At 36.9% G+C, this 13,181-nt stretch overlaps 1 protein-coding gene across 3 annotated transcripts in view; it reads right to left on the bottom strand.

The window, feature by feature from the left end:
* Positions 1-626: 626 nt before the first annotated feature.
* Positions 627-13,181, bottom strand: part of LOC150105577 (uncharacterized) — a 121,364-nt gene continuing 108,809 nt past the window's right edge. For all 3 annotated transcript variants that reach the window (XM_090394926.1, XM_090394924.1, XM_090394927.1), the window contains 2 exons: positions 6,426-6,509; positions 627-2,706 (listed from right to left, as the gene is read on the bottom strand). In XM_090394926.1, the coding sequence (XP_090251052.1) occupies positions 1,378-2,706; positions 6,426-6,509 (1,413 nt within the window). In that variant the 3' untranslated portion in view covers positions 627-1,377. The remainder of the gene's footprint in view (positions 2,707-6,425; positions 6,510-13,181) is intronic.

Raw genomic sequence — 13,181 nt, 5'->3', positions numbered from 1 at the left:
CGTAATGGTTGTCTGCTATTATAACCATTTTGCATGATATATTTGAAGACAATGAATGCACATTGTGAATAGTACATAGTACTGGTGTCGTTCATTATATTTGATATTCTGCTGTGTTACAGCAGAATATAATGCAATCAGATATATTCACTCGCAGACTGGTTGTGCTGCTCAGTTATTTGATCAACTGAAGCAGTCTTTATGATCTAAGACGTTATGATTCCTGTCTGTCCTTATTCTGCTTCTCAAGTCACTCAGCTCTTACAGGCCACATGCCTGAGGACGATGTTTTCTATTTATCATCCTCTTTTGGAGATACCCGAGACACAGTTGCACATAGCCATCCTAGCAGAACAATGGTTTTCAAGCTACTGTTACGTGCCATTTGTGTGTTTTTTCTACTGGCTTGCATGTTTTGCGAGATGAAAAACCATTCCACCTCCGTATTGGACTAGCTAACTTACCTTCAGTCGAAAAGCCTTTATAAAGATTCTTCACACGACCTAGATGGGATTTGAATCCAGGTCTTTCCAGTCGATACTGACTGACATATGTATGCTCTTGTTATAAGGTAGGAGAAAATAACATGGAGATGTCTAAATCTAGCAAATGAAAACTAGTTTTCTTAAGGAGCCATTTATTTACAATTGCGTATATCAAATCACACAATTTCAAGGAAATCTTTGCCATTCTACTAATTTACTGTTCATGAACCGGATACATTAGAAAAGAAAAATCTTCCATTCACAAAAAATGAAAAAAAGTACTTTCTCCTGTTTTTTGTTTGCTTTTTTTTTTTTCTCTTCCATCTTATACTACAATCAACGATTATAAGATGACAATACAACTTACTCCGAGTACAATAACATTGGCGGTCGCAAACGACCGGTGCTCCCAGACGTAATGGTGGTTGGTGAGGGAACAGGAAGGAAGAGATGATGCACCGGATCCCATCTATTTGATACACGAAAATACCAACCCCCTTTTGCAACAAGGTAACAATATGATGGTGTAAAGACCCAAGTGGAAACAGGGTTTAGCGTAGAGAAAAGGGAGGGAGCGATAGCCATTTGTATTAGGCAGTCTTTGTGAATTAGTTCAACAATGTTCATAAAAGGTGATGGGAATTTCGTGCTTCAAGCACATCACGAAGTCTGCAGAAAAGCATTTGGTATCAGTTTTATGTCCACTAAACAATACAGTTTCATAGCGCACCTGGCGATTGTTTTCTGCACGCAATATATTTTTGTGTCACGTCACATTCCGAGATGTAGGAATAAACGAATGAGCTGGCAATGCAGTCTATAAAAACGAGTACAGGGTGGAGGAATAACAAGTTGAAACTTTGGCCGCGGGACAGTCATATCAGTGATTCATTTACAGTCGATGGTGGTGATGATGGTGATGGTGGTGATGATGTCCATGGCTGGGTCGTGGATCCAAGTTCTTGATTACAATCTTAGGTCGAAAACTATTTGGATCCGGATTAATAACAGTGAGGTTGCTTCCTTTAAACCTGTGGTTTCTGGACTCGGACTTCTTGTAAAAAGAGCTATGAGGGAGAGTGGCAGGCAATAGTTTAAAGGAATGGTGTTTTGGTGCAGGTAGGCATGTGGGCAATCTGTGCTTGTCCAGAACTGGAGGATTAGCAACGGGCCTCTGACGAGGCCGTGGGGGCCTTTCTCTTTCCCCATGCCTATGAGATATGGAAAGATCCAAAGCGCCAATGTGATCTTTTTGTGGTTCTGGTTCCTCTTCAGCTACTCCATTATCGGCCACTGCCTCTTCTGGTGATGAAGGGCTTCTAGGAGGTGGTGCCGGGCTAAGTGTGGAATTGATCGCTGATGTCCTGTCAGCATCTGGTGTTTGTACTGTAGAAACAGGTGACCCGATATCGTCGTCACAACTGGATCGGGCTTCAGTCCTACTACTGATGTCGCTACCACGTCCACTGTCAGCTTCGGTGTCGTCAGTTGCCTCTGCTTCGTCTTCCACCTGGTCTTTATCTATTCCTTTCTTTGAAGACACATCTGTTGATCCTTCTTCTCCGTCCTCTCCTGATGACTCCACTTTTTGTTCGTCGACTACGAGGTCAGGCTGACAACCGAGATCACGGTCATCTAGATCACTGCTCTCCACTGTAGGCGTTTCATTTTCAGTACTGGCAGGCACTTCTAGAATTTCTTCAGCTGGTGGCGGAACTTCTGTAGCACTTGCAATCATAGCAGCCTCATCTGTATGAACCACTTCTGTGGAAATTTCATTAACAGGAGTAGTAACCACATCAATTTCACTATCTAAAGATTTCTTTTCTTCTTCTTCCACCTCCTGTTCTTCCTGCTGTTTGTTGTTTTCATTTATTATTTTGTCACTCTCATCTAACGGCTTCAGCACTTCTGATTCCAGCACTATTTCAGGTACTACAGGATTATTTGCCTTCGAAATTTTTGCTTCTTCGGTTTGCTCCATATCTTCTGAAGTTGAAGTAGTCACCCTTTCCACCGGTTCTTCCAGTCTGACTAATTTTTCCGGAGGCTCCTCCTCCTCCATAGGAATATCCTCTGGCCTGGAAGCGGATACGTTATCTTCTTCATCAAGTTGCATTTCTTGGCGACATTCTTCCTCTTCCTCATCCGGTGGGTGAGACGTTTTCTGTCGTTTTCGTGGGCGCTCCAAAATTCGATAAAAAAGCCTCATTGGTCCACTCTGCAAAATACAATTAAATTAGTCTCTCATTTTAACGTATTTTTTTATATGAAAATTGAAATTGTTTTAAAATAAATCTGAACATTACTAATAATTTTTATCATGTTTTTAAATTTATTAGAAGCTTTTTTTCGCCTCCAATGGTGAAAATCCGATTTGTACGTGAATAATAAATCCCTGCAAGTCTGCAGCATTAATTCTTCTCTGACCGATCCATTTCCTTACTTATGTTACACAGACAACTGAAATTCATATCAGGAAAATTAAGTCATCGGTGCCGATCTTTCATCATGTACTTGCCCTTCGTATAACAGGATTATTGTTATATTATTGTCGACATTGCATTATACATAATTTCCGCCGAACTGTAATGAACACTTAAAAAAAAAATAAATAAATAAAAAACAACAACAAAAAAAAACCCGCCATGAACGTTTAGTAATTGGTCATATGAGTGGTGACATCAAGAAACCATTCAGTCAGATTATCAGTTGAAGTCAAATTGTCCTAAACTTCCTTTAAATCAGGCCTTCTCACCCCTTTTTTACCAGCCGATCCCTTTATAAAAGCATCCCTCACTGACCCCCCCCCCCCCCTCTCTAATCCAAGAAGACAAATTTGAACTTTAATGGATTAATTATAAGAAAAAATTATTATTATTTATTTATTAAGAGTACAAAATAATTATTACACATAAAGTAATATTAAGTTGTTAATAACAATTACTTTTGTTTAATAACTATTATTTGGTTTATAGGTAACTTTTATGCTGGTCTCGCCTGTTTTAAATGAATATTGTGCCTGAGAGTTTGCAGTTTTTTGGTAACGGGCTAAAATTGCTCGATTTTATTTTTAGGTGCCCTCGTTCTGATATTTACAACCTGTTTTTTTTTTTTTTTTTTTCGGTACATTATTCTTAACATGACTGAATAAGCTTATCTTATGACTTTCCATAAGATAAGATGTGGTGAAAGTTAACAAAAAATATTCTGTCGCAGTTATCAATTTAGGATTTTTATTTCGCGTATTTTCATTATTTCAATAAGCAGTGCCCTTCTCTTTGGAATATAGATTTGGCCCCCTAAATTTAAATGCATTTCTAGCACTTCATTTTCCATACGAAATGAATTTAATTTCTACAAAGTAGAAATTACATTCATTCTAGTCTTTAAAAAAAATAATAATAAAAAATAAAAAAATAATAAAAAATTAGAAGAAGGAAAACATTTTACAAGTAATTCTTATATTTCTTGCATTTTGAATTATGTGAAATAAAACTTCCTACAGTTGAAATTTATAGTTATCGTTACTGAATCTACCAGATCCCACTTTTATGACTTTCTTTCTTTCACAACCAAATAAATAAAATAAAGTCCACATTGCCAGCTTTGCTTTTCGAGATTATTCAATTAGTCGAAGACCCAGGGCTGTCCTTATGCACAGGCGCATGAGGTTCCAGCTGAGGGTCCCCAAAAATTAGGGTAAATTCAAGGCCCCAAACAAGGGCGAGGGACCCCTGGATCACCTAGCGCCTCGGGCCCCGCCAGACTCGAGAAAACTGATTCACGTCATTCTGATACGACTAAAGTGCTGTGGATCTCACCTTACTGGTATGCGCGTTGCTGGTCATGCTTTACTATCACCAACGAGGTAACGCTAATGCTACAATTCAAGAATTCCGGAGTTTGAAGGATAGGAGAAAAGATCCAATGACAATAACAAATCTTAGAAAAATTATTTTTCGATTTGAAAATAGCGGATCTTTATCAGTGAGGCCAGGACGAGGGCGCAAACGGATTATTCCTCAACAAGTTGACGAAATTGCAACTGCCGTTGTGAAACGGGGAATAAATAATACACAAGGGTGGTCCAGCAGTGCTCGTGCAATATTAAGGCAACTACACTCGCCATATTAACATTGCTGAAAATCCTGCATCAAATGCTGAGATTTTTTTTCCCCGAAAGATCTCCCATACTCAAGCTTTGCTTCATTGTGATGAGGAAACTTGAACTGCAGTTTGTCCTGACCTTTTTAGCTTGAATGAAGTTGGATGATGCATGGCGGTGGAAGATCTTGTGGAGTGAAGGCATATTTTTATCTGAACGGTGGTGTTAACTCACAGTTGCCTGCGAATAACCCTCATTTCTTCTATCAGACCCCTTTACACTCACCGAAAGTCACAGTGCGGTGTAGTGGTTTCACTGCATCGTTTATTGTTTATTATCGGTCCGTACGTTTTCGAAGAACTTCGCCCAACAGGACCAGTTACTTGTACAATCTCTGCTGTTAGGTATCAAGAAATGCTGTTCAACTTTGTTCTTCGCAATTACAGCGGCGAAGATGCCTTGACTCTACTATATTCGCGCAGGATGGAGCACCAGCTCATAGTGCATTTCCGGTACAGCGAATAATGTTTGCCTGGTCTCAACCTGTGTGACTTTCGGTTGTGGGGCCATCTGAAACGGATGGTGTATGGACATGTTCCTGAATTAGCAATGTTGAAAAATGTAGCATGTGAGGCAGATCGATGCAGATCTGTTTCGTTCCTCTGTAGAAAGTGTCATTCACAGAATTCAGTTCTTAGAACATCTGAAAGGAGGACATATTAAACCACATTTGTAAGCTATACGAACATGAAAATTGATTTGTTATGTCTCTTCTAGCCATTACTGTTTAATTAATTTCAATCCACGCTCTTATATACCAAATATCCCCTGGTGGCAGAATTTTGTACTATTTTTTATCTTCTGTATATAAAAACCCGATGTTCCAGAGTGTACAACAAGTTATGTTGAATTTTGTCCAATACATTTTTTACTAAAGGACTCTGAACACTTCTTCTTTAATTATGGCCGCCCTGTACACATGATGTCTTCTTATATATTCTAAATTATGAACAAATTATTACAATTTCATGAAATATGGGGGGAAATGATTGTAAGATAAGTTCTTTCTTGTAGTTATATCAGTCGCTTTAATATAATTTTTGTTCTAGGTGTTTATAAGAATTTTTCAGCTCCCTCCCCGTATATATATAATGATTTTTATTGAACATTTTATTTTTACTAAAATAAAGAGCCAAAAGCCTTCAGTTTGGTGATGCAAAGTTATTCAAATTAAGTGGATATTGAATCCAACATTATTTCAAAGCCGAATAGAGAAACTATAAAAGTTTCGGCGGATCCAAGCATAAGCAAACCTTTCATGACAGGACAGGGGCAACTCTGGTAAAGGTGGTGTTAGCTCTGATCACTTTCCTTAGTATTTCCCACGATGTAAAGCACATCTCCTTGCGGACATGTATGATGCTATATACCTGGGTAGTGATGACCCCCCCCCCCATAATGTATAGCATTATACATGTCCCACATTGAAGATATTTTCTGTTTTTCACATTCTCATTTTATCCTAGACACTGTTGTACTTGATTATCATAACCGCACAACGGTTTCTAGGCTATCATCCTCGTGTGAAGCCGTTCTGCTCATAGCTTTATTTTGTCTCCTGTAGGCAATTTACTGCATGTTTATAGCTAGTAAACTAACGTTACTAACGACCACGTGTCGTTAGTAACGTGTTACTGATGGATTCAATTTATCATAATGTTCACTAATCTTTTGGCCACTTAATATATTTTATATGCTTATATGTATACACGGTTTTGTATTATTGATAATTAAATATGCCATAGTGAATTCACAATAATATTTTGACTTACTCTCCGCCAAGTATAGATGTAGGCAATATCCATCAATGTGTAATCATCCCTTAAGGAGGAGTCATCATCGTACATTATATCCACCTGTGGATTGAAAGGGGGAAAATATTAATAACAAATTCATGTTTATTTCCTTCAACTTCACTTTCTCTTTAGTAGAAAATTGTTTCCACGAATATATTTATTTGTGATAGAATTCATTTTAATTTACATTTATATTTTGAAATAAAAAAAATAATACATTCTTCAACATAACTATATGAAATGACAACACTACTTTTTTTTAGATATGCAAGATAAAAAAGATACTTATAGAAGTTTGATAAACAAGTATCTTGTTTTGTAGGTATTTTGTTCCAGTACAGCAGACCTGTTCAATATACTGCTGTGATGTAAAATTTTTTGAGAATTCTTTCTTTTTTTAGACTGTGTGTGTATGTGAAGATCTACCTAAAATGACACAATATAAGATCTCATCAAATAACTTCTAATTATACTTTCGCTTTTATGCAAATAACACATTCTAAATAACATTTAGAATGTGTTATCTGTGTTATAATTCAGTAACAACGCGTTTTTCATGCTACTGCAATCAGTATTTAGTCGAGTCGATCTTCTTATAGATTCGTTTCTCTTAGTCTCCTTTCTTCTATTTCTAGTCCCTGTTTCTCTCAGGTCTCTAGTCTCCTTTTCTTTCTAAAGAGATAGAAACGGATTTGTAACTGCCCAATCGATATGCTGGGCTTCTCAGTTGTGTCAAGCTCGTGGTGACGTCCATCCGACCAAGCCTCAAACTCTATTAGGAGCCTTTGGAAGACACGAACAATGAAGCCAAGCGTATTATTGAATCGAAGGGCTGTTCCTGCTGACGGTAGTGGTTTGCCCAAAGATGTAGTGTCAGTTCCAGGAAGCGATGAGAGACGCAGAAGTGTGGTTCGGCTGCTCTGAACCTTAACGACCGTAATCATGACGTATGAGACAGAGTGCATGCGTGCCCGCTCACGAGTGCTCGTCAAGGACTAGCTGGCTCTCCGCCCCAGTTTATGTGTGTGTGTGAGAGAGAGAGAGAGGCGGTAGGCTACAGAAGGAGACTTTGGGCAAATGCCACCTATGGCGAAGTAAATGTTGTGGTCACCTAACTGCTAAGTTCCTCGTCATGGGAGGTGTCTGAGGATGGCGACGCCACACAGAGTGTATGGTAAAAGGGACTGTCGTGGAGTTTGAGATGGATGTTTAATGTATCTTTATATCATATAAGCTCTACAAACGTTGGATATTGAAACACGAAACACTTTGATCGTAGTTAATGTTTTCCAAATTACTAGATATAAATTTTCATCTTACCTACATAAATCGATACTTGTTGGAAAGCGAAATGAGAGAAGTATGATAGCTTTTATGAAATTCAAACTTTAAAATGGAAGCATCGGTATATAATTTATACAGAGCATATTAGTTTAACTCTTCATGGTTTGTAAACGCAGTATATTCCTTTATTCTATTGGCAAATGGGATTGGATTCTGTTTGCATTTAGATTATATTGTTTTTTCTTTTTGATGCAAGCAAAAAATAAAATAAAATAAATAAAAAAGTGTCACAAATAGAACTGACAGAAAAATGGAAAGACCAAAGTACACTGCTCGACAAAATTAATAAAACGCTTAGAAACTGCGGTGTAACTTGTACAGTTTGCCATAAACTTTGGCACAGAATTTGCGACAAAATTTGATATGGTGGTATAATAGAATAACAATGCAATGAGACTTCGAGAAACGTCGGGAAGGTGGCATTACATGGGACAGAGACGTTTATAAAAATTACCAAAAAAGATTACATTATAGAAGTTGATACAATATGCTCGAAAATATGGTCATATAATATTAGTATTACGTATGATTCCCTCTAACGGCTAAACAGGCCTGAAAAGGTGTCTGTAAGATTCTGCGGTAAGAAATCCTATTCTTCCACCAGAGTAGACTTTAGCTCACTAAGTCACCAAAGCCGGGGGGGGGGGGGGGTATCTGTCGACAAATCGCAACGCCAAAGGTTGTCACACACACACACATGTTCGATCGGTTTTAAGTCTGGTGATTGTGCTGGCCGTGGCAGTCGTTGGATATCTTCAGTTTCAAGATGCTCCTCTACCACTATGAGCAGTGGCATTGTCATGCATGAAGAGATAATCTTAGCCGACCCCATCGATATAAAGTCGCACACAGGTTTCGATGAACTGTTCTCGCTGCTTCGATGCAGTTACAATATCCCAATTACATACAATCGTCTTTCTTACATTGCGGTCGTGGATCATTTTTCGCATTTTTCGTTCTCTCCAGATCAAGCAACATCTAAAATCTGTAGTTTAGAACGGGAGTAATCGGAGTTTAGTCACAAGAAATACAACCCGTTGGAAATGGTTTCGCCTTTGGACACAGGAGACATCACAAAGTTCCGTCGTGCTGTTCAAGCCAGATATCCGTCTCGTTCTAGTTGATGTAGCCCTCGGGCGACCTTGACCAGCTCTTCTTGTAATGGTTATTCCTGTCACTCACTTAAAACTTCATCCATAGTGCCAAGACGACACTTCGTGACACATTAAACCAACGTGCCACCTTTGCCAACTACCCGACTTCAAGTCGTCCAACGGCCAGAAAAACAAAAATGAAATGATGAGTCACAACAAGTGTTGCGACTCATCAATGGTGTTGCTTTTCATGAATCTGAAAGAGTAATAATTTTTTATGTTAGTGGTAATAGCTAAAATTAAAACCGTAAAATAAAAGTGGAATATAAACAGTAAAAATTGAATATCTGATTATTCAAATCTCAGAAGGAAACAATATATTCACCGAAGGGAGTAGAAAAGAAAGAACAGATAATAATTGAAAGAAACATCAAATAAAAATAGCTTATTTACTTTACATTGAAAAACTAAAGGAGAAAACACAAAATAGAAACAAAATAAAATGAACTTGAGCTCATTTTGTTTTGTTTTTCTTCATTCATTTTATTGTCCACACTTTCCTTCAGTCCATAATATTGTTTTCCTTTTTGAGACTTGCACTCCTGCTTAATCTTTCTGAAGTTAAGATCAATCGTACTTACCTCAGAAAGAAACAGACCTGTTCAGGTTTTAACTCTTGTCGCCACAGAATAAAAAAGATCCGGTCTACAAATAATAGTAATGATCCATTTAAAATCATCAAATTTGATGATTTGAAATGGATCGTTATTATTATTTGTTTATAATATACCTATGCACTGTTATTGTCTCTGTTTCTGTTGCTATAATTTGTATCATCATATGACTTAAATATAACCCAATGCCCGCGGTAAATAAATTATTTTGGTCATAAGTAAGACTAACAGAATTTTCCCCACTAAGGAAATACATTTGAATACAATTTACCGTTGTATTATAGTATATTCATGGTTCATGTATACTCATACTGGCATACTTGTTACCCTATTATATGCTATCGAGTTCTTTTCTGACATGTTTTTGATATCAAGAAAAGAGCCGTAGCAATAACTGTGTTGTACACGTGTTAATCCCCTTCATCTAATCGCTGGGTTTTGGAATTGAAGTATTATACTAGTTGGTTATTCACATTTGGCGTCACTAGACGCTGTATGGTTACTTCCGTACCTCCCAGGGTTTTAGAAATGAAGCCTGGTGCTAGAAGTGGTCGGGTTGTAGATGTCCTTTCCACACTTAGTTAGTAGGACATGTTAAACATGCATGCCCCTGACGGGATTCGAACTCACAGCCCCTTGGCTGGAAAGCAGATACGTTAACCACTCGGCCAACCAGGCTGACAAGTGGAGCAGAAAAATAGCAAGACCATTAGAACTAATATGCTGTTTTTTCGCTTGCTTTGGAACTTTGTTTCATTTAGATCTAGTCACTTTGGCCTAAACTTTGTTATTAGATTTTTGAAGAATATTAAATTAGTTTTAGCGCTATTTACTAATCGAAGTTTATCATACTGGCGTATTTAATGGTAACGATGTTTGCTTATTTTCGGGAAAAAAAGTCATTGTATCGGTATTATAAATAGGGTTATGCCTCTTATTAATTAACTTCAAGACGAAGTGGAGGCAAGTCAAGTTAAGTTGCCTGAAAAATAATTAAAATGGCATTATCGGACATTAAAAAGAGTCATTCATTTTACAACAATGACCAGCGAAAGCAGATACTGGAAAGTGAAATTGGATAAAAATAAAAGTATTCCGAATATCTTGAAGTCTGGAATATATATATTCTCAATACTGATTTTAACTAGCAGACAGTTTTTGTTGTCCAGTGTGAGACTCCCCCCCCCCCCCCCGCCGTATTGAAGGCCTGAAATGAGGTGAAAAGCACGGCTGTTGATTTCTAGGGAAACTGGATTATCTCTTACCCACCTACTCAAGTACCGAAATGCATGATAAATTTACAAGCCTTTCATGAACGGATTCAAACATTGTGGATAACATTTCATCGATAACATTTCATTTGATGAAATATCATTACTATATTGTATTTATGATTTTATTTATTTGTGATTGGGGAGTTTTGTAAAGTTATTAAACTTCTTCATATAACTATAATTATTTACATTATCATACCGAAATTCGCTTTTGAAATTTATAAACGGTATTACTTTTTTTTAAACTCAATCTTCATTCAACAGATAATGATATTTAAGGTGCATTTGGTGAGTTCTAAATTATATGACTTCAATCTGTGATTTTTGAATGATGTGAATACACCGTCACAGCGAACCTCTAAAGTTGATTCGGTATTGATGCCTTTAGATGGAAAAGACCTGGATTCGAATCTCGTCTAAGATGCGAATCATCTCTATAAGGGTTTTTTCATCTGAAAGGAAGTTAGCCGGTCATCATACAGAGATGGGAGTGTTGTTTCCTCCGGAAATTTGGTTTTTATTATATTTTTGTTCTGCAATATAGGTAAACCGGCTAGAACGCACGAAATTAACAAAGTACAAGTCTCATAGTTTTATTTGTTTTTGCCCGCCATAATTATTTCTAAATAACCAAATTCATATTAGCTACTGTATAGTAATGGTGCACACAAAATGTGCAACAGAGATACTACACAGGGACATCATAAAAATCAATTTCCAAGAACAGTGATAGTTATTTACTACCCTCATAACGAATACTATTCTTACTGTTTATTTATATCAAAAGATAGTGACTTTACCGTTCTTGCAAACTTCAAACGAGAAACCTAATTTAGTGATGAACTTTATCTTCATCAGTATAAATAGAATAGAACCTTACTTTGTATTCATTGGGTAACAAGGCCCATTTTGCTAATTATAGTAAAATAATTACTAATTTGTTTATTTGGCCAGTTTCTATTAAATTTTTTTTAGGTTTAAAATTTCTTATGCCGTTTTCCTCATACCATAAAGAGTCTTTTTTTTTTTATTATTATTTATACTACAATGAGAGGTTCTTAGCCAGTCTGGTTGGCTGCATGGTTAGTGTATCCGCTCTCCAGCCAAGAGGCTGCGGATTCGAATTCCACCAGGGGCATGTCCTACTAACTCTTTGTGGACAGGGAATTTGCAACCACTTCTTCTAGTAGAAGGCTTCACTCCCCAAATCCTAAGAGGTACGGGAGTGACCATATGGCGTCAAAATGACGTCACATGTGAATAACTAACTAACTGAGAGGTTCTTATGTTGGTTTATAATGCTGTAGTTATAGTAGAAAAATTTAAGACATAAAATATTAATGAGAAGGTTTATTTTAACCATTCATTTTCTTAGCCAGTCTGGTTGGCTGCATGGTTAGTGTATCCGCTCTCCAGACAAGAGGCTGCGGATTTCTTCTGTAACATTATCTACATTATAATCGTTTACTAGATATTTTCCTGTGAAATAACCCTCCACATTCATGCGCGCGCGCGCACACACACGCATTTATATAATACTTTTCCTGATGATTAATCCTATCCATCCACTGTAGAAAATATATAAAAGCATTAAAACAAATTTTAATAAAATCTTAAAATTTCTTAAAACAAATTTTATTACTTGCAGAATTTTTCCGCCAAGTCATTTTCAATGCTGAATACTAATTACAGAGATAAAATAACTAAGGAAGAAAAGCAGAATATTTCAAGTTCATATATATATATATATATATATATATATATATATATATATATATATATATATATATATATATATATATATATGTAGAAAGTATTTTACCTTGGGTATAATAAATGTTAAGAATACCAAGCAATTTTTTAAACCTGGTTTTACTCCATTTCCCAAGTAAGCAAACAGACAAAAAAGTCAAGTTTGCGCCTGCAAGTGATGCAAGTCTAGCTGATCCTACAGGTAGTGCAAGACCTATATATATATATATATATATGTATGTTAAGAATACCAAGTAATTTTTAAACCTGGTTTTACTCCATTTCCCAAGTAAGCAAACAGACAACTGTATTACTAAATCTTGGTATTTTCTAGCCTAGCTCCCACTGATGAGGCCTCAATAAAGGTCGAAACCGGTCTGGGTAGTGGCCCCTTGCCTTTAATACAAAACATCACACATCCCCTTCTTGGAGATGTGTTTTGGCATTAAGGGTAAATATTAAGATTAGTGATCGGAGCTTGCCCCACCTTTACCACGAGTTGCCCTGGTCTTGCACTACCTGTAGGATCAGTTAGACTTGCATCAATTGCAGGCGCAAACTTGACTTTTTGTCTGTTTGCTTACTTGGGAAATG

The sequence above is a fragment of the Typopeltis vanoorti genome, chromosome 6, assembly GCF_054136105.1.
Source record: "Typopeltis vanoorti isolate ZY-2024b chromosome 6, IOZ_Tvanoo_1.0, whole genome shotgun sequence".
Classification (NCBI taxonomy): Eukaryota; Metazoa; Arthropoda; class Arachnida; order Uropygi; family Thelyphonidae; genus Typopeltis; species Typopeltis vanoorti.
The sequence above is the reverse complement of the archived record's forward strand: the minus strand, read 5'-3'. Positions and strand labels throughout refer to the sequence as shown.